The sequence below is a fragment of the Stegodyphus dumicola genome, chromosome 2 (genome assembly GCF_044657685.1).
Source record: "Stegodyphus dumicola isolate Sdum_Otavi_A_Nest chromosome 2, ASM4465768v1".
Classification (NCBI taxonomy): Eukaryota; Metazoa; Arthropoda; class Arachnida; order Araneae; family Eresidae; genus Stegodyphus; species Stegodyphus dumicola.
In genome coordinates, this window is record NC_140769.1 from 181579169 (window position 1) to 181607070 (window position 27902).

General features: G+C 31.8%; 1 protein-coding gene across 2 annotated transcripts in view; it reads left to right on the forward strand.

The window, feature by feature from the left end:
- Psn (presenilin) overlaps positions 1–23406 on the forward strand; it is a 52689-nt gene extending 29283 nt beyond the window's left edge. For both annotated transcript variants that reach the window (XM_035360180.2, XM_035360182.2), the window contains exons 5-12: positions 96–237; positions 380–447; positions 3470–3690; positions 6514–6612; positions 8635–8727; positions 14019–14189; positions 22309–22421; positions 22699–23406. In XM_035360180.2, the coding sequence (XP_035216071.1) occupies positions 96–237; positions 380–447; positions 3470–3690; positions 6514–6612; positions 8635–8727; positions 14019–14189; positions 22309–22421; positions 22699–22854 (1063 nt within the window). In that variant the 3' untranslated portion in view covers positions 22855–23406. The remainder of the gene's footprint in view (positions 1–95; positions 238–379; positions 448–3469; positions 3691–6513; positions 6613–8634; positions 8728–14018; positions 14190–22308; positions 22422–22698) is intronic.
- Positions 23407–27902: the final 4496 nt, after the last annotated feature.

Consider the following 27902-nt stretch of genomic DNA (forward strand, 5'->3'; position numbering starts at 1 on the left):
TACTCTTTATGTTCTCTTTTCTTAAAATAAACTCTTTTTTTTTTTTTTTAAATAATGGCATATTGATTTAAAATTGAATTTTTTATTCCTTTTAGAGTATATACACCATTTACTGACCAAACTGTCGACACACCAACAAAAGTATGGCAGTCCTTTGCTAATGCTTTTATCCTAATGGGTGTCATTGTTTGCATGACCATACTTCTAATATTACTGTATAAATTCCGTTGGTATAAGGTAAGTACATGTGTGAGTATAAGGTATAAAGATGTGAATATGAAATTGTTATGCATTCAAACTGCAATTGCAGTTTTCTCTGTGATAGAAATATGAAATATATGTATCACCACCATATAGTCATAGTTTTCCTTTATTTTAGGTTATTCACGGATGGCTTATTGTTTCTTCTTTAATGTTGTTGTTTCTTTTTGCATACATTTATTTGGGGTAAGAAAGTTATGTTTATTTTATTTAAAAATTTTTTCTTTGTTTTGAAATTGTATTCTTTATTGTGAAAAATAACTTTTTTTTGACATATATTGAAATTCTCTGCTCCCAGAAACATTAGTTTGATCATGCTATCAAGTTAGCTACTAAGATATGCAGTATATGTTATTTAGCACATTCTGTAATTATATTAGATTATCAGAAAAGTTCTATCTATCTTGCAAACATAAAGGATCATATATTTGTATCTATAATGATCACTGAAAATCAAAAGTTGATCACTGAAAAAAGTAGGCACTGTCCATAATTCATTCTGCCACCTTTTGTGGGAAATTTTGGATTCTCTTCCTTTAGAAATGAACAGGCTTAGAAACTGAGACTTAGCCATTCATTCAGGTTGATTTTGTTGATGAAGGTTCATTCCTCAAGTCTGCTGCGGAGCAATTGAAAAAATATGGTAATCTCTCAGCAGAAAATGTGTATCATATCATAAATAAACTAACTTTTCCATCCTAACTAAAGTAATCTCAATTGGATTTTTCAAGCTTCATTCCTCAAGTTTGCTGCTTAGCAATTGAAAAGTGTGGTAATCTCTCAGCAGAAAATGGTATTATATCATAGATAAACAAACTTTTCCATCCTAACTATATGCAGTCATATTGTTAAGTAAAAATCCTGAAGGAATTCTGTAAACTTATTTCTCTGAGTTTATTAGCAAGATTCAAAGTAACTGACAATGTAATCTGGTAATAATGCTGATGTGTAATAGGAATAGCATGAATCCTGTCAAAAGCATAGCATGAGTTTACACTATGCCTTTGTTTTGGCTAAAGCTATATCAGTTCGTTCTTCATCTGGACTTGCTTATGCTTAGTATTAATGTGAGAGACATTGCTTTTAATTTCATTTAATGATGAAATTAAGCTAAGCATCGGTTTTTATTGATTGCAGCAGCTTCTGCACACTGATATGGATAATTTTTGGATATGTCATGCAAAATAAACAATTAAAGCTTGCATTAGATGCAAACTAGGCAAGTAGTGGTTGTCAGGGGTGTTATGTATCTATAAATTTTCTGTCAGCTCACCCACAGGCATGGATTTGCTTTGACAGGCTACTGCAATATATTATAGACTAGTGCCAAAAGCTGTCGTCTGTATCAAAAGTGCCATCACAGAAACATATGAATAATATTTTAAAGTGCATTTGCACACAGCGACGGTGTCAAATATAGTATTAAAGCAAAATCTAGGCTTGACGTAATTAAGCTTGGATTTGAATTTGTCAAATAGTCAGCAAAGGATATGCTTGAAAGATTCACAGAATCTGAATGTGCTTTTGTATTGTTTCATGGCCGCCAAGACAAAACAGCATAGCTACCAACTCTCCTGGAATCTTCCGGTTTTTAATGTTTTAGCTTTTATTAAGGAAAGATATTAAGCAAAATGTTTCTGAATTACGGTGAGAACTGTAACTGTACAAATTACAAATTATAAAGCTTAAATTGTGCAAACTGCACCCATAGTGAATTTCAAAATTTTTCTTCCTAAATTTTATTTCATGTAAATTGTATTATTTTTCTCTATTGCATTTACAATCTTTTTCTTATTAAAATTTCATTTGATCCCAAATTGTCTTAACACACTATAGATATTTGTAGACCTTTATATGAAGGATCAAACAATGTTTAATCAGTTAATATTCATATTTAATTTAATTTTACTTTACTTTATGGTACATTATAAAGTTTATCCACAAATACTCTCCACATTAATTGTTAATTTCATCATCATCATTTTAAAACTCTGATAAATTAAAGCTTTCTTTCCCTACTCAGGATTTTCTTAGTATAAAAGTGTAAGAATATTAATAATTAAAATTAGTCAAAGAACAGGAAATTTAGAATATCTAATTAAATATTTGTATATTTCACTAGACTCGTATTATTAATAGTTCAATACACATGGAATTTGTTTGAAATTCGCTTGCATTGCTGCAAAAAATCTCCATAAAAAATAAAGCATAAAAAATCTCCTAGTTTCTCCCTCTTTTCACACACACACACAAATCACACAATTTCTCAGTTTTCAAGGTTGGCAGATACTGCATTGTGGTTAGTGGTGCTGACAGCTGTGCCGATGGACCCAGGTTCAAATTCTGAAAAAATAATGGAATAATAATAGTGTCTATGCAGCAAGGGGGCACTAAAAATACACGGCAGTCTAAAAGACCTCTCGAGAGGCTGGTCGTATACAGGAAGAGGGGTAGGAGACCCTCAGACCCCTCTCAAAATTGGGGCGAAACTAGACAATTAGTGCAGTGGGACTATACTTGTGTGGCCAGTTGTCAAATTTTGGTATCCCGTCCACATTTACTTGTATTGTTCCAGAACTCAAACTCTTATTCATCCATTATCAAAAATTTTTAGAATATTATGGGGACTAGATTTTTCTTGCATCAAGTTCTGAATGTTAGGCTTTTTCACTAATCTACTATTTCAGAATATTTTATTAAAGCAAAGGTTTGAAATTTTGTAACAAATATTGTAATTTTTTAGAATGATTCTTCACAGACATTAAAAATTTAAATGTTTCTACACTTCTAATGTGGAATTTTAATATCAGTTAGTCATAATACTTCACCTCATTTAATTAGAAGTTAACATTATACATGTGTAATCATCATTAATTCCTTTATGCCATACACATAAATGACATTACAACTTTGTGCTGTGAATGAAAACGATGCATAGTACACTAATTGATGTTATGGTAAGCACATGACATATTTTTGTATTTTAGACTTATTATATTTCAATTGCATAATTTTTTAAAATAAAATTCACTAAAATAAGCCAGATAATCATTTTAAAAATTTGCATAAATGAAGATATTAATTTATTTACCAATAATTTTCATCTCTTTTTATATTATTAGTAAACTTCCTAATGTTTTTGCAAGTGTAAGAAGTTTTATATTTTATGTAAATATTGCAGCCATTTATAGATTATTGATTATTACAGTGAGGTACTCAGAGCTTATAATATTCCTATGGATTATATTACTGTATCAATCATCATGTGGAATTTCGGAGTAGTTGGAATGATATGTATTCATTGGAGAGGACCTCTGCTTTTGCAACAAGCCTATCTCATTCTAGTTTCTGCTCTAATGGCTCTGGTGTTCATCAAATATTTGCCCAACTGGACAGCATGGGTTGTTTTAGGAGTCATTTCAGTATGGGGTATGCATTGCAATTTGTTTTCTGTAATTATGAAAGTGATGAGAAATATTGATTTTTTTTGTCAAGTTAGAGATAAGTATTCTAAAACATTATCATTAATTTGAAGTATATTCATGGTATGAAGTGAATGAGGAAGGAAATTTTACTTCAGAAGTTATGCAAGGTGAAAACATGCTAAAAGGTTTAAAAAAGGTTAAAAAAAGTGAGGTATGCCTGAGTAACACATGCCTACAAAAGTATTGATAACATAACCTAGAAAAACAGCAATCATAATTGAGAGAGGCATATACAGTTAGTAATGAAATTTAATAAGGAAAATTAACATAGATATATTAATGGCTTAAGAAAGAGTATGGTCCCCACACAAACACAGATGTCGAAATTTATTTATTCTGGTGAAGCACAAGACTGAAGAAGTTGCACAGACAGTAGAGTTACACAGACTAGACTGCCGGAGAAAACTCGTCTTTCCCCATCAGCCCGTAAGGTTGTCGTGCAGATTTACTGTTTCACCAATTGGCAGTTTTGTCTGGAGTTTTTTAGTTTGTATTGCCTGTTTGGCACTGCCGCTGCAAAAGGTTTAAAATATACAACCATTTTTAAGTGAAAATTAATGGAAGTAATCGTTACTCAAGATTTGCTAAAAATTGTTTTTTAAATTCAAGTGTAGAATGTGTAAATTAAGGTTTTAAATTAGACAAATGGAAGTGCAACTCTTGCATCCTGTCTTTTAACTGTTCCACATTCAAAAATTTCTCTTTGATATAAATGTTCATTATGTTTACAGAGAATTTTCAAAAACATCTCAGAATCTTTATAGCTTTGTCATTGATATATATTCTTTGAATGGAAAGAGACTTGATAACTGTAGACTCAAGAAAGAGCAAAGAAAGCATTTGTCATGCCTGTAATCATGAAATGGTAGATCAGCTAAATAGACAAATTACAGGGTTTATGTTAACTAAAAACGTGAGTTTTGAAACTGAATAAATCACTAGAAGAAACTTTTTCTTTTTTTAAATTTGTCATGTGCTTGTAGCGTATCAAAAATAAGAGCAAAACAACTTGCGCCTGGAATAAAAGGATAAAGTGTTAAAATGTATTGACATTATGTGCAAGTGCAGCCACACACACACAAAAACTGCATTTTAACTGGGAATTTCCCAAACAGCACTGGGCATTTTACTTAAACAAGGAATCATAAGCTGATATAAATGTAAATGCCTTAAGGAAATGCAAAAGAGATAAAAATTTCAGAGACACTGAAGCAGTATAAAATCTGGAAGCTCTCAGATTTATTTATTTATTTTTAATGATCTATTTCAGAAGAAAACTATTTACATGACTGGAAATCTGGAAATTGGCATATTTATTAGATATATTCTCTGTTATAAATTATCTCAACTTACCATTGCAAGGCAAATAATTTCATTGTTTTATGTTCGAGATAAAGTGAATGCAACTATTACAAAAGAGAGTTGGTAGTGGAGAAGTGGTCTCATTTCTCCTCTCATCATGAGTTTATAAGCTCAACTGATAAAATTGATGTGGATATTCTGAAATGTACAATACAGCATTTACAGAATTTACAAGTGGGCCTAAAAAAACATTTTCCTGATTTAAAAAAAAAAAAAGAATTACTGGGTGAGATATTAACTTTAGTAAAGGAACGCTGCCCCCCCCCTTTTTTTTTTTTTTTTTTATTTTTTTTGTTTGCATTTCCAGCCAGTCATTTTTACAAACAAATTGTGATATTTTTGGCCTTATTTTTAAAATATAAGCTTGTGGAATTTGCCAGCAATGGAAAAAAAAAAAAAAAAAAAACTATGGTAAAATTTCTACAATAATACTGAATTTTGCTGAAAATTTTCTAAAGGGAACTAACTACAAGGAAATGTGTTTCCTTGACAGCCGCTGTTGCTGAGAGTTGCACGAAGCCAAATCTCTGAAATTCTCTGATTTTTTTAAAGCAAAAACAGATCGCCATGTACTTTGAGAGAATAATAGCACAAAACAATTACAGAAAGATTTGAGGAAGAATGTAAGTGTTGTATCATGTAATCCTTATTTAATAATATTTGTATTTTAAATTGCTAAAGTATGTTTTCTTTTCATATGTTGATAATGTTTGCTGACTTATGATAAATACCAATAGTTTGGGAATCTTTCTAAAAAGAAGTACAAAAGCCACGAACTTGCACCTGATAGATAATTTTTATCTTTTCATCTGTAAAAAAATGCCATATTGCACCAGGGAGACTGCATTTACCCTAAAAAGTACTGATCAAGAAAGCTATCAGGATTTTTACAAAATTGAGAATATAATTGAAAAATTGTTAATGAACAATGCATAACAAACATAAGTTTGGAAAAGATAAAATTTCATCTAGAACATAATTATAAAAATGCTTAAAGCAAAAATTAAAAAATGAATTTCAAAATTGCATAAATAGTTTAATAGTATTTTCAGGCTAATTATTGAATTAGTTATTATTTTGTTAGATAAAATTATAACTGTATCACAATTTGCAGTGCACAAATCACAGTTTACTAAACTTGCTGCTTAATAAATCAAATATACTTGGAATGGAAGCAAGTGGCAGGTACTTTATATAATTTACACACTGTTATATACATCTGTTATCCCTATTCTGAAAATAATTATCAATCAGAAAATTCTGTGTGAATATAAGTTCAGACCTATTAAAGTGCAGATAATCACACAAGAAAAAAATAAAATGGAAAAAGAAAAAATAAACTTGTTCTTCATGTTCATTAGTTATATGTTTTTCAAACTAATATTTTTGGTTGTATTGATTTCAGATTTAATTGCTGTGCTATGCCCTAAAGGACCTTTAAGAATTTTAGTTGAAACTGCTCAAGAACGAAATGAACCAATTTTCCCTGCATTGATATACTCTTGTAAGTTTTAAATTTTTGTTTTATATTCTGTTCATGTAAGAGTAGTTTCTTTCGTGGTACTGGGAAGCCTTATGTCGAAGTATATAAATATAGGTAATGTATGTCAGTTTTGGTGTATAATAATATTCAATATTTTATTAGCATAATTTTTTTTGCATAAAAAAGACTTTTGGAAGAAAATAATAGAAGGTTTACCTTTTTCATTGGCAAAATTTATTATGCCTGCATATAGATAAGTTTTAATTAATATGATGAAAGGTTCTTGTTATCATCTATAACAAATAAACCAGATTCATAAAGTAAATGCAATAAAAATATGTGTTGCATAATGGGTTCAGATTGAGAATCATTATCTGAAAAGTAGCAGTTGTTAAAGAACTCAAAGGCATCTAATTTATTAGTTAAAGTTTTTCTAAATAATTTAGCATAACAAAAACTAAAAAAGTTGGTCAAATTATCATTATCTTTAGTCTAGCAGCAAGCATGCCTTCTATCCTGGAATTAGCTGAAAGGGGACAAAGCTACAGCTGCTGTTTTCTTTAGTATTGTGTCATCAGGAATGTTTTTTTAAGTATGAGATCATTGGACATCAGTATTTGTTAACATATACTCTACAAGATTTTGGGACAAAAGCAAACAAGAAAAGAAATAGAGGTAAAAAACTTTTTTGAGAGAGGGGGTAGTCTATACGTACTTTATTTGGATGGAACTAACTGCTTCTAAGCCAAACTTTTTGCTCAGTATATATTAGACCTCTAATATTTTTTTCATGTCTGTACTAATTTGTTTCCAGCATATAATTGTCTCTTTCCACTTCATGTTTCAAATTTTGCAACTTCACTCTATCATAGTTTTTTCAAGTGCAGTTTTTATAATGTCTAATCGTATGTTTAATTGTCTCTTAAACTGTCTAATATATTGGATAATACAAGTGTAATGCTGACTAAAAGGTGTTATTTCATTTCTAAAGACTCTAATAATGTTAAAAGTAACTTATTTAGATCGTAAATAGGTATTCTATGCTCTAATTATGAAAATATTCGATTTATAAATAAAGAATCTTACTTTGTGAAAATTCACTTATCATAATAGAGTCTGGAACTGATTAACCATAATAAATGAAGGCCAGCGTACTCCAAATTCTTCTAAACTTAAATGTTTCAAGTGTTTACTGAAGGTTTTTTAGACTATTCTGTTTATATGGTTAGACTAGAAAAATTATTTATTAGCGGCACTTGGTCCTTTGTGTATTCTACAATAATTAACCTAATTTCCAAATGTCACAATTCTAAATAATTAACTCTCTACACATCTGTTCAAAACATTCATGATAAATGTGCATGGGCATAAAACTTGCTGTGCATGAATTTGGCTCTTAAAAGGTATTGGCATATTCTTTGTAGCAGAAATGTATAAAATGACACCATTAATGACAACTTTGTTCATGTTTTAGAGGAAATGAGCATGCAGTTATCTTTCACCCATTTGGCATGTTGTCATATTTTGAGTAAAAATGCTTGGGTTTCCTTGATATGAAACAGACCTTGTCACGTTGGCCATTGGCCAGGTCTTTGACACTGTTTCGGATTCAGCCATATTGATGAAAAGAACAGTGATGTCAACGAGTGAATCACCAAAGATTCAGTCGTTGACACCACTGTTCTTTTTATCGATATGGCTGTATGGGTCGATGTTTTTGGACAATTCAATGTATCCAAAACAATATGATTGCTAATCTATGACAGGAACCAAAAGAGGTTATTCTCTCAGTACTTCTAGAAATGACAGTAATGCATTTCAGTAGATTCTACTTTTAAGGTGACTGAATAGTATTTTTTTTTTTTACGAATTCAACTAGAGCTGTTGTACAAGATTTTCCCATATAGTTTTTATTTATTTTTTAAACAGTGTTTTCATGTTGCAAACAATTTAGAAAAATTATAATATTACTATTGTTTAAATTTTGTTTGGTTGATTTTATCTACATAGTTTTCTGATTTTTGTGTTTTACAACAACATTAGCTGCTATGGCTTGGTATGTAACAATGAGTGATAGTGATCATACTGTTAGAAACAGAAGACATTCTGATGGAGACGGAAATCCTAATGAGCCAGGTAAATTAACAATACCGTGTTTTTTATAATAATAAGTCTTAGTAAGAATTATGAATTACTTGTACTGAATTCAAATTTGCTATAAAATTATTTTCAGATGTTTTTTTTTCAAACATTAGTTATCTTTGTTTTGTATATACTTGTGCTTATCTATTAAATTCAGGTTTGGTCCAAATCTATGTTCATTTAGAGATTGTAATTGTCAGTTTTATAAATTTGTTTTATTTAGACTGAAATGTTATACATTTCATTTTTAGTTACTCCGCTCCTGTTAATCATACCTCTGGCCATTAAAATTGTTAACAATATGAAGGAACATGCAACAAACCAAAAATTTTTATGAAATTTAGGACATTCTGGGATATGCAGATGATTGGCGTTTCACGGAATGCACATGTTATAGGCAAGAGTAATGATTATGTTCAAAGAAGTATAAAAAGACTGTTTTTTCATTCAAGAATAAACTTTTACTGAACTAACTTTAACTACTTTAACTAACCAATTTTTATTTTGGAAGTCATGTTCTGCTTCATGTAAGAAGAAACTCATATCAGCACATTTAAGAATTGGAGTGTGGGAAAATGTTAGCCTGCCGGGACCTTATTGTGCAGTGGATGCTGATGTTAGTTAAGATTTATTAACTATTATGAGAATGTGCAGTCACCAAGTCAAGAAGGGCCACACAAGCGATGGATAGAATCTGAACAGGAGTCACACACTACTACTTGGGATGACAGATATCTTTGCATCACTGTTAGAAATCATACCGTCACATCATATACCCTAGATCACGATACTGGGTGTTGAACAGCAGCAAATATGTGCGCAAATGATAGCAGTACTACATGCCACAGATTTTCAGCAAAGTGACCATAGTTTTATCTTCTCTTGATGCTACAGCACAAGAATCAGGACCTACAATGATGAATTCAGCTATGCACATGAACATATCATTGACTTTTTGATAAATCCTGCTTTTGCTTGCAGCATCACGATGGCTATATCCATGTATGGAAGCACAGAGAAGAATGAATGTTAGAAGCCTTCATTCTTCAACATCATACTGACCCAGCATCTGGATTCATGATATTGTGTGCCATCTCATTCACCTCTAGTCTGCATATCCAGTACTTTGACCAGCCATTGTTAATTTAATGCCTATGGCCGTGCTATATCTTCAGGGTCTCCATCTCTCCACTTTTCAACAAGACGGTACAAGACTAAATTTTTACAGTCTTACAGTTCTTAAGTACAAAACGTGTTTTGATTCCAGCTTTGGTTGGTATATTCTTCGAATTTCTCACCAATTAAAGCATCTGATCAATGTTTTCAAAGAGACTGGAATGACAGCATTAACACGTTGACTGCCACGCGCATTTGACGTGGTTTGCCTATGACATCTACTTGAAATTTTTATTATGCGATGTATATTATGTTGAAATATTATCTACAGAAGATAATGTGATTTACATAATCGTGCTTAGTGCATTTTTCGTGGTGGTCTACAGATGTTTGGGGTGACCCCCCAAGACCATTTTGCGATTTATAATTTAAATTTTTACGATTTATTATTCTTCAAACCATTATAGTAACAATGATGCTATTGTTATGTGCCTTTTTTCGTGGCACCAGAATGTTATGTGCCTTTTTAGGAAAGGCACAGAAACACAAAATTTAAATTTTCCTAGCTGTCTAACCTAACTCCTATTCAAATAAAGAAATTGTGTTGTGTTTGATGCTTACCAGATTAACCCCTAATTCAAACTTTTGTGACCTGGTGAATGACATGAACAAATCAAATAAAACATACACTTAAATATTTCAATGAAAATAAGTTGGTTTATTTAGAAATGAACATCTATTAATTCAAATAATCATGTGATAAAATCAAATAAAAAAAATAGATATTCCCAGAAAAAATCAAAGAAAAGGGAGGGGGGGAAACATAAGTTTACTATACTATTGCTCATTTCTGTTGTTCTACATTCTTAGATACAAATTTAATCTTCTAATGTAACAATGCATTAATTGGCTTCTGAAGAATAGTTGCTTATAATTGGTTTAACGCTAGAAGTAAAAGCCAAATAGCACTTAGATTCCATCATTCAAGAATAGTTAACAGATCAATAAGAGATAATTAATTTTTAGTATTAATTCTCACACCAGAGTTAATATATCAGGACTTATTTTTGCACATACAACTCAATTTTTCATGAAGAATGGAAAAGACTTAGCACTTCTCTAGAGTTAAAACAATTTTAAATTTTACCGTGACAAATTCTTATCAAACATTTTCTAACTCTTACGTTTAAGGTGAATTTGATAATTACTAAGATATTTGGGATTTAGAAAATATTCAATTTGTGAAACCCACCTACAGCTCCATATAGTAACAAAACACGATTATTAATAACCTTGTCACTAAGAAAAATTTGCATTTATACTTCCTAACCAAGATTTAATAGAACGAAATACAAGAATTAAAAACAGACTTAAGGTGATTAATTCTATGGGAAACTGATTTTGATTTTCAGAAGAAACATGTGTGATGATTTAACAAAATAGAATTGACAACAACAACAAAAAAAAAAAAAAAAAAAAAACTTATCTAATCATGTCAGGTTCCGTCAGGAGCTGGATCAACTTTGTTCCCGGAACTGGGCCATAAGAACAACCCATCTTGATGACCAAGCCAACCATGAGCATACCTCAGCTCATACGATAAAATGCTGAAACTTGGACGACTGAGATTCCACAGCATAGATGGTAAAATTCTGCAGCGTTGATGTTCAATCCGGTGGCTAGTCTCATCAAATTATCCAGATGCAGACAGCTCTCCTAGAACCGGCTCCATGAAAGTGTTCATCGGTTAGTCGTTCTCCCTTATCAAATATTTAACAGTGAGTCAGAAGATTCTCTAAGTTACTACACATGGTAATGGACTGTAGATATAAATAATAACTGCGACAGGAGGATGATGAAAATGCACTCGGGAAAAACTGTTAAACATGGCTATTATAGTAATTGCCTTGAATTTGAGAAGCAGGAACAATTAATATTTTAGTGCCCGTGAAATCTTGCTATGGGCGAATGGCCCCGTAGATTCGGCGGGAAGAACCACCGCCATTTCGTAACTCAATCCGAGCGTGCAAGAGCATGCGACAAAATCGAGCAGCAATCATAGAGTAACGAAAAGTGAAAGAAGTGTGTCCCTCAGCCTGAAAACCACCCGATTTGAAGTTACGAGCGGGTTCACCAACTTGGCATCAATCACGCTCCGCCAAGGGGAAAACCAGTTATAACACTCACCTTCCTGCATGCAAAACTTCCACCAAAACCAATCAGTTTGAAATTACAATGGATCTCCCAACTCGCCAAAACCCGCCAGCAAGGCCATGCCTAGAAGAGGGGAGAACGTTGGAATCTTGACAACCCTGGACTTCGTCCCAGAGAAACTACACTGAAGAACCCAAAAACTAAGCGTTTTGCTGGGAAAGGGAAATTTCCTCCCCCAAAGTTGAAATCACAAAAGCCGTTGCAAAAATCTGTTAATAACCATAACTTAACTTTAATTGAATTTAGAAAACCAAAAGTAATCTCAAATTAAAGATGTAATTTTTTTACATCTAATGATATCAAACGCAAAAGGTTTAAGTTAGTTCTGGTCATGAAAAACCAAGTTTATTACTTGGTCACCTATATCCATTGTCTGAGTGAGAAAGCGAAGTGGACAAAGAACGATGCTAGCTAATCTTTTCATGTAAATTCAGATAAACTAAATTGATCAAAATATACCAATAACAAACCAATAACTTAATAAAACCAAAACATGTTGTGTAGCTTAAAATTTAGAATATCGACTTGTTAAAATTTTGTTTACTGATTACTATTTAAAAATCAGTATCAATATTTACTCTAATTATGTATTTTGGTATTGGTCGCAGTGCCGATCACCGGTGGCACTCACGATGTTGTAGCCTAGTTGAGTGCTGGTTACCCTCACAGCAGTCAACATGTTAAGAATCATTGCAACAGATGAACTAATGCAATGTTAAGAATCATTGCAACTGTAGAGTAGACCTGAAGGCTATATGCAGCTGTCATCCAAGATCTGTAATGTTTTCCATACCTAGTCATATAATAGCTGCTATTATGGCCAGGGATGGATAAGTAATGCTAGGTTACTAATTTTTGTATATTTCATACCTCAAAATTGCCTGAGTTTTAGTCATTTTTTCTTGTTATTATGATATTTTTGTAAAATAAATATGATTTTGCTACTTTTTATCATGATGTGGCAATTTTAATGAGAAATAGTAAATTTTTCTAGTCATTTCAGTCAACATTGCTGGCACATGTATTGTTTATTTGCATCGTTATTTGTCGTTTTCATTCCTGTTATGTGCAGAGTTATATCATTTTTGAAAATAAATATTTGTTTGCAAAATTATAGGTTTATTTCGATAATTATGTACATACTAAATTTCTGTGGGAATAGTAATTTTTTATTGGTAACACAGTTATAATTCTCCTCGCATATAATGTCAGAATATATTCTAAAGTAATGTGATGTCAGTTCAAGAAATAAATTTATTTCATACTCAAAATTGCCTGAGTTTTAGTCATTTTTCGTATTGTTATGATATTTTCATAAAATAAATATGGTTTTACTACTTTTTATCATGATGTGGCAATTTTATGGGAAATAGTACATTTTTTTTAGTCATTTCAGTCAACATTGCTGGCATGTGTATTGTTTATTATGTGCACCATTATTTGTCATTTTTATTCCTGTTAGTGCAGAGTTATATCATTTTTGACAATAAATAATTGTATACAAAATTATAGGTTTATTTCGATATTTATGTACTTATTAAATTTCTGTGGGAATAGTAATTTTTTATTGGTAAAACACACTTATAATTTTACTCACATATAATGTCAGAAAATATTCTAAAGTAATGTGATGTCAGTTCAAGAAATAGAAGAGAATGCAAGAAAAATAGAAAAGTGGATTACATTTAATTTATTTTCAAATTTTATGCTGCTGAATTGATTTATAATGCAAAATTGTTTGGTGTCAAGTTTAGGGGAACTGAATAAAACTATGAATACTAATACATAAGAAAGGTATTCACAAACAGTGGTTTTTATTTATATGCAAATCAAAGCCTAAATAATTACATAATTAAAATGTGATAGTTCAGTTCATGATTGGTAGTCAGCATAATAAGTTTTCATTTTAAATATACCTGTGTAGTCTTAGGTTTTTTTTAAATATTTTTTGTCAGAAAATGCCGCTGCTTCAAATGAAGTTGACATTCCTAACGAGACTGGACCTCATAATCTTGAAGGCAGCAATCGCTCCTCTGAAAGAAGTCGCCGTGCCACAGGTTGGCCGTCAGGTAGTGGGAGCCACCCTTTGCCTTCTCAGACAGAAGTGCATACAGAAGAAGATGAAAGTAAGATATATTATTTTTATTTATAATTTTGCATTTTCAGAATTAATCCTCTGATCAATAGGGCCACATTTAATCTGGCAGTGAGATTCGTAGCAGATTTATATAGCCCTGTTATTCAAATAGTTCATGAAGAAATAAATGAGCCTAAATAGATTGTAATATCAATGAACATTTTTAATGACAGAGATTAACTTAAACATAGTTGCATACAGCAGAGAAAAAGGGTGAAGAAGTAAGAATGGTATACATATACATACATACGTAATAAACAGTTACGTCATCATCACCGTGCGGATAAACGCGAACGGCCCATGCATCAGGAGAAGCTCTCTTAAGCTAAATGTTGTACTATAATTTATGATACAACAATCCCCCTTTCGACGTTTGGCGGCTGAAAAAAAATAAACATTAATCATTTACAGTGATTCCAATTAATTTACAGCACTTAGAATGTTTCGAAGCAGTCAATGTTTTTGTCAATACATCAGCAGGCATTTTCTGTGTTGGCACATATTTAACGTCTATTTCATTTTTTTCATAAATTTCACGAATGAAATGATGTTTAATATCTATATGTTTAGTGCGTGAGTGATAAACAGCATTTTTCATAAGCTTTTGTGCACCTTGATTATCACAATATATAATGGTTGGATAATCAGCAGTAAAATTTAATTCTTTAAGGAAACGACGTAAATAAACTGCTTCTTTGGCACTTTCTGAAAAGCTGCTGTACTCTGCTTCAGTACTTGATAATGCAACAGTTTGTTGCTTTTATGATTCCCATGTTATTGGATTTCCAGCAAGCTTGAATAGGTAACCTGTATATGATTTTCGAGTATTAACATCAGACGCAGTCGGCATCGGTATATCCAATAAGTGCTTTTCCAGTCTTTCGAATTTTAAACAATATTTTTTAGTTCCTTTTAAGTATCGAAGAATGTGCTTTGCAGCCAACCAGTGTAATTTTCCAGGATTGTTATTAAATTGGCTCAGGTGACTGACGGCATATGTAATATCCGGCCTAGTAAACACAGAAAGATACATAAGCGAACCAATTAGACAGCGATAAGGTGCATTGTTCATTTCTTCCTTTTCAGTTTCAGAAGACATTTCTCACACAGACAGACACATTTCTTTACTTAATTTTACACTAGGATCTAAAAGAGTTGCTACCGGTTTTGCATCTTGCATATTAAACCTTCGTAGAATATTATCAACATATTTCTGCTGAGATAAACTAATAGAATTATTATGTACATCTTGATTAAATTCTATTCAAAGACAATAATGAAGTTTGCCTAAATCTTTAACATGAAATTCTTTAGAAAGATAACCTTTAAGTTCAGCATATAAATCACAGCTATTTGTTGCTATTATTAAGTCATCCACATATAAAATTAGAATTAACTCACCTTGAGATGTTTTCATCCTGTATACACACTTATCTGATTGTAATGGTTGTAATCCAAAGTTTTTGAGTTTTTTGTCTAATCTTTCATACCACTGTCATCCACTTTGTTTCAAACCATAAAGAGACTTTTGCAAAGCATAAACATAATCAGGATTATTTTGGTCTTCAAAACCTTTAGCTTGTTCCATGAAAATTTCTTCTTTTAAATCTCCGTTAACATAAGCCATAACAAAATCTAGTTGATATAACATAAGGTCTTGTTCAGCACTGTATGCAATCACAGTTCTTATAGAACTTGCTCTGGCCACTGGAGCAAAAGTTTCATTAAAATCAATTCCAGGTTCCTGTGCAAATCTTCTAGCAACCAATCGAGCTTTTCTCTTTTGAACTGTTCCATCTGCATTATATTTCGTTCTAAGAACCCAGCGACATCCTATTACCTTTTTGTTCTGTGGTCGCTTTACTAATTTCCATGCACCATTTTTAACAAGTGCTTCATACTCACTTTGCATAGCCTTCAGCATAACTTCCATTTAATGCTTCTTCTAATGTTGGATTTGTATCTTCTTCAGCAATTTGTGCTTCTTCCTTTTCGATGTTTATATTGTGGTACTCCTTTTTTGGTCTTCCTGGCTTCCCAGTCTTGACTTTCTTTGGACGACCTGGCCCCCTTTTAATCTGCATTTCAGGTAGTGCTTCGGAATCAGAATTTTCATTATCAGATGATTCAGCAGATGCTTCTGCCATATTTAAGGGGTCTTCTGTTATTTCATCAGCTGATATTTGCTTTACATTCAGAGGTTCTTCCTTCATTTTATCAGGAATATTTTCGAGAAATAAAACTTCTAAATCTTTATCATAATTAGTACAGTTTTCAAATTCTTCAATAAATCTAACATCTCGGCTTATAACGATTTTTCTGGAATTTTTGTTCCACAGCCTGTATGCTTTCGATTCATTTGAGTATCCTACAAATATATGTTCTTTTGATCGAGGATCGAATTTCCCTTTAGACCTTTTATTAAGTACAAAACTTTATGTCCGAATACTTTGAAGTGAGATACAGTTGGCTTGATGCCAAAAAATAAATCATAAGGTGTTTTGTTTACTCCCAGGCTTGGATTCGGGCAATGATTATGAATATAAACAGATCGGTTCAAGGCTTCAGCCCAAAAGGATTGGGGAAGATTACTTTGTAGTAACAAACATCCGGCCATTTTAGTTAAAGTGCGGTTCATGCGTTCAGCTCTCGAATTCTGTTGAGGAGTCATTGGTGCAGAGAATTCTCATTTTTAATCCCACATTCTTGAATATATTTATTAAATTCTTCTCTGCGATATTCGAAACCGTTATCAGTCCAAAGGATTTTTATTTTCTTTCCTAGACGATTTTCAACCGCAACTTTGTATTTAATGAATGCATTTTTCACTTCATCTTTAGTTTTAAGAAAACTGACTTCGACATAATGCGATTTGTGGTCTATGAAAGTAACAAAATAACGCGAATGGATGGATGGGACTCTCATAGGTCCACACAAATCTGAGTGAATCAAGTTCAGTAATTCATCACTTTGAAATTTTGATTCTTTTTGAAAAGGTTGCACAGTATGTTTACCTCGGATACAGACTTTGCAGTCTTTTAGAGATTCAGTGTTATTAAAATTTAAATTTCTAACCATGTTATCAGACTTAAGTCTTTTCAAATCAGACTCATTTAAATGACCTAATTTAAGATGCCACTTTACAAAATCACTTACCTGTGCTATTGCAGCTGTTTCAGTGCTTGGATGTAAATAATAAAGATCACCATGATGAATAGCCTGCACTAGTATAGATCCATTTGGTTCTATTATTCTAGCATGTCGTTCTGTAAAAATCACTGAACGATTATTTGCAGTAGCTTTAGATGTTGACAGCAAATTACATTTTAATTCCGGAACACATAACACATTTTTAAGCGTAAGTTTAATTGTCTTATTTCCGTTAGGTACTGTTATAAGGACAGTTCCAATTCCTGTAATTTTTGCTGTTTTGTCAACTGCTAACTTTATGGTTGAATTCGTTCGAGGGTGAAATTCTGAAAATAACCTTCTGTCATTGCACATGTGAGATGTACAGCCATTATCTAAGCACCATGAGGAGGTCTTCTAAGCACTGTTTACTGCTAAACTAATCTGCTCTTCATAATTAGAAGCCATCATAGAACCTTCATTTCCCTTATTTGATTGTGCATATTTTATATCAGCTATTTTCTGTCTGCATTCAGATGCCTTGTGCCCAATTTTCGAACAGTAATTACACTTCAAGTTTTGAAAATTTCTTTCAGCAGGAAAATTTTTGTTTGAATTTACCTTCCATTTTTCATTTTTCTTCTGTTCTTGATTTCGTCTTTTATAATCAGTATAGTATGCATTCTCTGAATCTTGAGACGTTTTCCCTTTTCTTGTTTCCCATTCTTCTAACATTTTGATTTTCAAAGATTCGAGACTAGGTAATTGATCTCTTGATTCGATGGCGCATCTAAAATTTTCAAAATTTTCTGGAATACTATAGAGCAGAAGAATCGATAATAAATCATCAGCTATGTCAATTTCCATTTGTTTAAGCTTATCAACTATTTCGAAGAAATTATTCAAATGTTCTCCACCATTTTTCTAAATAAAAGCTGTTTTAATAATGTAGCCTTCTTCGCAGGTCCTTTCAATTCATATATGGCTTTGAATTTATTCCACACAGCATTTGATGTCACACAATGCTTTATATGACACAGTTCACTAGGATTAATAGCAAGAATTATATCTGCGCGAGCTTTTTGATCAGCTTGGAGCCATTTCTTTTCGTCTTCGGTTCCTTCTGCAGGTTTTTAGCACTTTACCGGTCACATAATCCCAATGGTCGTTTTTAATCAATACTGCTTCTATTTGTAATTTCCAACTGTCAAAATTATCTTTTCCGAGCTTTTCTATAGTAGTCAAATGCAACATAATATAATACAGTCTCTCACAGCCAAAAAAAAAAAAAAAAAAAAAAAAGATTGAGCACTATAAAAATAGGCTTAACTGAACGCTGATCAGTTCTTACCGTTGATTAGATGTAACAGTTCTTGTACTGGATTAGGCTTAAGAGTTCAATGCTTGAAAACTTCAAAATGTTCATTTTAAATTTTTGCTAATTAGGCACAGTTGAAACGTTCCTGGGCCCATAACCATTGAAGAAATAAATGAGCCTAAATAGATTGTAATATCAATGAACATTTTTAATGACAGAGATTAACTTAAACATAGTTGCATACAGCAGAGAAAAAGGGCAAAGAAGTAAGAATGGTATACATATACATACATACGTAATGAACAGTTACGTCATCATCACCGCGCGGATAAACGCGAATGGCGCATGCGTCAGGAGAAGCTCTCTTAAGCTAAACGTCGTATAATAATTTATGATACAACAGTTCATATTCTTATATGCTTAAATCATACTAATCTATATCTAAATCTAATGAAATCTAAATGAAATGAGATCTAAATGAAAGGAAACTTATCTAAATCTAATCTAAATCTAATGAGATCTAAATGAAAGGAAACTTATGAAAATAATAAATGAAGTAAATAATTATATGCATGAGTGGGGAAATTAAAGAAACAACAAACTTCAAAAGCTGCTTTATGTAAATTCTGTTAAGTCCAGTGAAAAGAAGTGGGTAGCTTAAGGTCAGTATTATCATATAGTCTAAAGGAATTCACCTTTGCTGCACAAAACTCTGTAATTTTTTTTTTTTTTTTTTTTTTTTTGGACATATGTGGAAAGATATACATACATATTCTAACAACATACAACATATTCTAATTTCAAGAATTATAAAAGTAATTGGATAAAATTTTCACATGTAAGTAGAATATGTTGTTGAGAAATTATTTGACGGATTGTGGAGAATGGCATGCCATTGAGAGAATGGAAGCAGGACAGAAACTGACACAGGTCTGTAAAAATTTGAAAGTAGCCCAAAGCTCATCTTTAATCTGGAAATGGTTAAAAGACACTGCGTAAAAGACAAGCATATTCAGACAACTGGTCAAAATTGAAAACGTGTTGTAATAAACACTTGGAACCATTATTTGTATGATGACTGCCATACAAAATGATCAACTGACATCAGCCTATATTGCAATGATGCTTGTTGCAGCTATTTTAGCATGACTATCCAGATGTACCATGAGTGACAGACTATATGCTAGGAAACCTATGATTTATATCCCCTTAACTTGCACTGCTAAATGAACCCATTTGCATAGGTGCAGAGATTGTCATGAGTATCATGAATAGAAATCAAGTTCACTTTATGATTGGAGTTTGTGAATTGGAGTCAAGTTTTCATTTTTATTTAGAGGGAGTAAAACATGTAGTAAGCCTGAAAATATCTGTGAAAGTCATCGATTCAAAAGTGGCAAAATCACACTATGTATGGACATCTCATTTTGAATAGTTGCACTAACCTACACATTTTGACCTGGCTGCATTGACCTGCATACTGTGGAATTAAGTTTGATTTGAATTTTACCAGCGCTACTGTGAATGTTGAAATATGCTCAGTTAAAGTTATAATGAAGTTTATGATCCTTAGGCCAAATTGTTTAGGGATGCAATTGGTGACTGTTTTTTCCTAATTTCAGTTTAAGCTTCATTGTTATTTTAATCATAAAAAATTTTATTTTATGTGTTCCTGATGTATTTACACAATCCATGACTGTAATATGCTCTTTAGATTATTTGTGCGTGGGAGTGGACTTTTCCTTTGATGAAGCAAACATTTTTCATGGCAGACACTTCCAGTATGGGCCTGTCTCATCTGCATTATAGATTCAATTAAGTAGCAAATATTCTTGTTTCAAATATTCTTGAAAATCAATGCAGAATCTATCAGCAGTTTCAATGCAACCACTGAGATGTTCTCCTTGTATTATGAATTTATACCATATTCTTGCTTAAATTCTGTAAGCCATCTTGATGAGGTCTTAAGGTTGCCTTGTAATCCCAACTTTTCATGGAAGACCTTGACCTTTGATTTCTCCATGCACATTTGACCACTGATTGACATTTCTGCGCATTTCTGGTTCATAATCTCTTGTGAAGGCCTCTAATTTCTTCCCCCCTTTTTTGTTTAATAATATCATTAACAGTTTTCTCTCTAATTCCATTTTATTCATTGAATTTTATCGTCAGTTCATCATATTCATATCTTTTGATTTTTTGAAAAGTTTTGAAAAAGCAATTTTTTTACACTAAGTACTTCCAGCATGTTCTTTATTAATTTTTTAGCTCTAAAATTTTAGATAAATTTTAAAAGAATGAAAAAAAGAAAATATGCACGGAAATACATATGAAACAAAATATCCATGTGATCAACTGAAACAGTGCTTTCAACTATGCACATGCAAAATCAATTACATGAGGTAATCATTGAAACTAAACAAAGATGCAATTCAGCTGTTTATAGAGAATGCTCAGACTTGTGTGTGTTTGTTTTTCATACATTCTCATGTATAGTGTTGAGTGTGCATGCATGATAATTCAAAAACTGACTAATCTGCTTTCATATAACCAAGAGTACACTGTACTTTACAAGGACAATCCATTGCAAAAGTTAAAGTTTCTGATGCAAATGTTTGAGCAAAGTATCCAAAAGTATTCAAATTGAGATACATGTGACCTAGTTCTACTCTCAACCTTTCGAGATAGACAGTTGCCATTTTGCCAGCCATATACATTAAGACCTAACTTAATGCTGGGGATTGTTCCTATAAGGTCCAGTGTTAAGTGAAAGAGCATTTCAAATTAAAAGACGGTAAGTTTGAGTTTAATGATTTCTAGTTTTCAAAAATGCTGTAGTCTGTAACTCATCAAATAAACAATGAAAGCCTACCTGTTCAGACATTTTTAATTTGTGTTGTGATGTGATAATTAAAGAATAATAAGTGAATCATGTTTGGTTAGATATGAATGTAAAATTTCTAACAGTCATATGAAATTGAAATTCCTTGTTTTTTGCGTTTATTAGATTTTAATTGCTGTTATTAGTGTGTATTGCATTTGTAGCTTTCAAGTTCATTGCAATGTTGGCTGAGAACTGTTGGTTGCTTTATTAAATATATTACTGGTTTACTTCAAAAGTGCTTAATCTGGATTTGTAGTAGTTTGCTAAAAAGCTATTATGCAGCCAATTTCTTTAAGGTTCTTGTAGTCACTAGACTAATACTGTAAAGGGCTGACAGTTTTATTATGCATTCTATACCTTGGTAAGACAATGTGTTTGTTAAGTATTTTCATGGGTTTTTTTTTCCCACGTATATATAAATTTGGACATTTGCCTGTAATATTCCTCCATGAAAGCCAACTTCTCTGCAGAAAAATAGCTCTCGGTCTAGCATCAGTGCTGTGCCTTTAAGCTTTTTTGTCTTCATAAAACTTTCTTTAAAATGTTTAAGGTTTTCAGACTGTTTATTTTATGCTGCTGGAAAGGCCTAAAAAATATGACTGCATGTGAATAAAATGTCAAAAGATGTAGCAATTTAGCAAAACCTACAATATTATATAATTTCTAATACATTTCTGTTAATATAAAGCATTGTGTTATATGTAAATTAGAGAATTTTTGTATTTGAAATGGGGAAAATACAGATTTAGTTATAACTTAATATTTATACTTTTCCAGGAGGTGTGAAACTTGGTCTTGGTGATTTCATATTTTATAGTGTTCTAGTTGGGAAAGCATCATCATATGGGGACTGGAATACAACTCTGGCATGCTTTGTTGCAATATTAATAGTAAGTCTGAAATGATACTTCATGTTAAATATGTTTTAGCACATTTCATTATTTATTACATTTTAGCTTGATCAAATGATAAAACATTAGTTATCAGTATTATGTATTTTTTGTTTATTGTAAAAGAGTAATTTGCATTAAATATTGTAGAAAGTTTCCTAATGATATATTAAGATATTCTCAAAATAAATTTCTTTTGTTTTATGAATATATATATATTAAATTGTGGGTTGTTTCAGAAAAGATTCAGCTAAACATTTTGATCTGTATTTTCTAGGGTCTATGTTTGACATTGTTGCTACTGGCAATTTTTAAGAAGGCATTACCAGCTCTTCCAATTTCCATTACATTTGGTTTAATATTTTACTTTACCACTAGTTCCTTGGTGCAGCCCTTTGCAGACAGTCTAGCTAGTGAACAAGTATACATCTAAAATGAACTCTGAAACTGGACTTTGTTTTTTATTTCTGTAAATGTCAATATGTTGTAACATATTTATTTCTGTATTTTATTTTCTTACTTCCTAGGTCATTTAAATGGTAAAAGCATGATGTAAGATAATTGAAGTTTTTATAAATTAATTAAGGGACTCGGTTTTATTTTAAAAATGACCTGCATTAAATGTTCGTTGTGAAAATAATTGCCTGATTATCTTAATTTTTGGGGCAAGCTTTATAAATCTATTAATATGGTTTAAAAGGAATGCTGTTTTTTTTAACTTAACTAACACCGTCAAAGCATTTTATTTTATATATAAAACTATCGAATTTTAAAATTGCTTTTCATTTTCGTACTTATTAATTTTCAAGTTTTTAATTAGGTCATTTGAAGTCAGTGTTCTTCTATTTCTGTATTGTTTTCATTCATGTTGTTGATATTTAAAGATATCATATTTGTGCAAATGTTCATTTAATTCACATGTAACATAATTTATTATGCAGATTGTAATAACATTGGATTTCATAAAATATTTGTCAATCTTTCATTGAGAAAATTTATTTAATTAACCGTGTGTATGGATTCACTTTTTATTAAACTTATATATAAAATATAGTCAGTATAATGTAAAAGCACTCAGTAGTAATATTATGGTGTTTCATGGTTTTAGCATCTCAGCTGCTAGTAGACCAAATCGTTAAGTTTTATAAAACTTATACTATTAAAAGGTACATCACTTGAAAATCTTAAAGAAATGGAAGCACATAACTGAACTTTTCAAAAATTTTGTATATATTGATGATATTTTATGGTATTGATTTTTTTTTTTTTTTTTATATTGATGATATTTTAGTAAGTACTAGTGAAAAAGCATCACATCAATTTCTCAAGTAATCAAAGATGTAAGGAAAAGTTGTCAATTAACAGATCTGGGTAAAACTAAATATTTCGTCAAAATGGAAATAATTTTTTAAAAAATGCAAGTGGTGTCCTATCTTAGAAAAATAAGCTAACCTGAAGAAGCCAAATCCTCTAATACATCCAGGAAACATATTTTTGTAACTTAGTAAGAAAATCATTTACCTTTTAATAATAAATATCACCAGACTATTGGAAATCTTATATTCTATATCACCTATCACAAATCCAGATATTATTGTACCAATACACATATGTAGCAGATATAGTAATAATCTGCATCAAAGAGATCAACATGCAGTGAGAAGAGTAACTAGACATTTTAAAACACAACAAACAATAACAACAAAATCTATTGAAAACACCGCATTGACTTCCTTGTAGGGCTTGTGAAATATTCTTTTCAGAACAGTAATAAACTGACATTAAATATTGTTTGATATTTGTAACAGTAAACTGATATTAAGTTAATTCAGAAATCAAACAACAAAAATCAGCGTTATATTTTCAAATTTTCGCAGGATAAGTTTCGATGGTTTTACCAAACCATCATCCTCAGCTATAAAAGCGTAAATGAACGAGATAGTTATGAACGAGAAAGTTAATTTTTTAAAAACTTGACATTGCCAAAACATGAGTATTTTTATCATTTAAAACACTGTTATTGGAAGTATATGACTACGACCAATGATTGCAAAAGTAAAGGCTGGATAAGGATATATGTGTATACAGTCAAAAGTCATTAATTCGGACACCCATAATCCGGATCTCAAAGCTAAAAACTTTCTGCGCATGTGCCGCTTTGGCACATGCGCACAGGCATTTTACGCGTGCGCGCAAGACCTTGACTACTGCGCATATGCGTGTACGCAAGGGCAGAGTACGTTTTCGCCTGCGCATTTAATGTATAACGGACGGTGTAAGCTAAAATTATCTAATTATCTATTTCAGTTAATGTTAATGATTGTGTTGTTCCTTAATCTTCGAATTGGATCCCGCTTATTATTTTTTGCAGACTGTAAGAGCAATTTTATAAAAGTAAATTTGAATTTTCGATTATGTCAAATAGAATTTCCGATGCTGGAACTTCCAAAGGATCTACAAAACGAAAGTATGTTTCGATGTCCAACAAACAAAAAGTGGAATTGCTGCAAAAAATGGATAAAGACATGAAGAATATGACAGAGAGGTTAGTGAAAACGAAAAAATTTCGATTGACAAGTTAGTCGGTATTCTCAGCACAGCAATTAACGGGACTTGAACAGCGGGACTTTGTAACTGAACAAGAAATTATGTCTGTTTATAGAATTAAAGAGAAAGTATTATCACATAAAATGAAGCAACTTAAACAAGTTACATTAAAAGAAATGTTTAATAAAGTAAGCAAATATATATTATGCTTTTTTTTTTTTGTGTGTGTGTGTAAATTTTGATACCCTTTAGATCATAATTGTTCTTTATTTCATAAATTATGGTTTCATATTTTTAATTTTAGAATTTCTGCATGCCATCTTACGAGATTTAAACTGATGATCTATAATCCGGAAAAATTGATAATCCGGAATCGCCGAAGTCCCGATGAGTCCGGATTAACGACTTTTGACTGTATATGGTATATCATAAACACACATCCTTACCCAGCCTTTGTATACAGTACAAAATCCGTAATCCGTACTCGTCGAGACTTCGGTGATTCCGGACTATAGATCATCAATTTAAATCTGGTAAGATGGCATGCAGAAATTATACAATTAAAATATGAAATCGTAATTTATGAAATAAAGAGCAATTATGATCTAAAGGGTATTAAAATTTACAAAAAAAAGCTTAATATTTATTTGTTTACTTTATTAAACATTTCTTTCAATGCAAGTTGTTTAAGTTGCTTCGTTTTTTGTGCTAAACGTGCATGCGTAAAGCATACCAAAAAAAAAAGTTTGTGGCTTTGATGTCCAGATTATAGATCATTCTGGATAATGGACTTCCGGATGATAGACTTTGTACTGTATGTATATGAGATAATATATAAATCAAAATTATAATTGAAACTAACCCCCTCTCTATTGTAAAAATCGTAATAACTTCTCTGGATTGCATAATTTCTAGATCAATCCGTCTTGCACGGTTTCCGTTACGCTATGACATCTAATTTAGAACCTGAACTCACAATTTTGAGAACTGAAACGTTTTCTGAACTAAACCAAATCCTTCCTCTTGGTGAGCTTGCATATTGAATAAATGCACCACTTTTAGCTTCAACTTCTGTGCTGCATGGATACTTTGCTATGCTGCTTCTTATCGCCATAGTATCAAAAATGTCAATGTTTGGGAAATAGGTACAATTGGAGTGCCAAGTGAATTTGTAGCCACAAATGTGAATTTAAATAAAACAGAATTTAATCTGGCTGGACTTAATATGAGTCAACACTATGCATTAAATATTTATGCTATCAGTATTTCTATGCGTCAGTGTTCCTATATCAATGCTTCAAAATTGTGCTTTCATTACATATATATGTTTGATACTATATATGTAATGAAAAAATTGAAGAATGAAAGATTGCAATAAAAAAAAAAAAGGAAGCGCACAACTAGCTGTTATAGCAGTCCCACATACAAAATTTCAATGTTCCATGGCTGATTGTTTTTGAGTTGTGTGGAATGCATACATACGTCAGAAAAAAAAGAAAAAAAAAAAAAACCTTTTAAATTCATTTTAAATCTATTTTACAATCTGTTTTGGAAAAAAGAGTCCTTTCTAGTATCTGTACTACAGAACTCGCACAAAAATCGTCCAAATGGATTCAGGAGCAGCTGTTGCTTTGAATAAGAGGATCAATTACTGTAGATGTTAGCAATGCTAGGACCAGCAGCTGCAACGTACATTCCCAGATTCAGGTATAGGACTAACCATCCCAATGCTACACAGCTGCCACAGAACAGTCTCTAAGCTGGGTGCGATACCTTATTGAAATTCCAGACCACACTATGATGCTGACACATTTGAATGCATGATGGTCTGTTCCTGTTTCTGTATGCCTCATTCTCCCCACTCCCTTTCACATTTATCATCTGATTCCAAGAAAAGAATCCATGAAAAGAGTAATTACCAGTCTGAAAAACTGCTATTAAGATGTTGATGACATCTCTTTAATCTTGCCCCTCTGGATTCGTCAGTTAGTGGAACATAAACACTTGATATTCATGCACACAAGTATTGGCAGATATTATTTTAATTTCTACTTGACTTCTGTAGCAATATACCGTTCTTCGAAAGGAGTGGTAACCGTTAATCATCCGGGCTTAGGTTTCTAGACAATGAATTGTTTGGAGCTACTATTTGAGAAATTTTTGAATGACCACCGCCAAAAATAAGAGTGATGTCTGTGACTGACTGTCCTGTTTCAATGCATCTGCAGTATACCAGCACTCATTATTTGCCATTTGTCTTTTTTCAGCCACAGAAACACGACTATCATAAAAAAAATTATCCTATCAAAGTTATAAACACTTCATTCTAGCATTTAAATGAATCTCTTCAAACTCTTCAGAATGCTTATGTCTTCAACAACTGCCTAATTAGCATATGATTGGACAGTCAATCATGATTAGTTGTAACATATGATATTTGCATCTTGCCATCTATATCTGCAGTGATCTTCAGTCTCCGGAATTCAGCTATGCTTTTGAAAACTAACAGTGTGCATTAACTTCCAACAGTAATAAGTGGAGTGAGGAGTGATCTATGAAAATACTAGTTAAGGGGCTTTCCCTTGATGCAGATGAATATGAAATTGAATCGAATTTGCCAAAAGTTAATTTAAAGCCAAAAGGGAGCTACTTTTCAGATGCGGATGAAGCATTCACTTCCCATTGTGTAAATCTTCCCAGAAGAGAGCATGGAAAAATATCTGAAACCAAAGATCTTACAATTGGTTGTTACCATAGAGAAATATAAGGTGAAGGTTGGTGTATCTCAGTGCCTTGCATCACACAAGCAAGGACTTTAAATTAGCATTTGATGTGTTGAATGTGGACTAGATCATTGAAAGCAATATTGCCCTAAACAGGGATAAAATACTGAGCTCAAGTGTTATGAGCAGAGCCTGGATTTTGATAACCTAA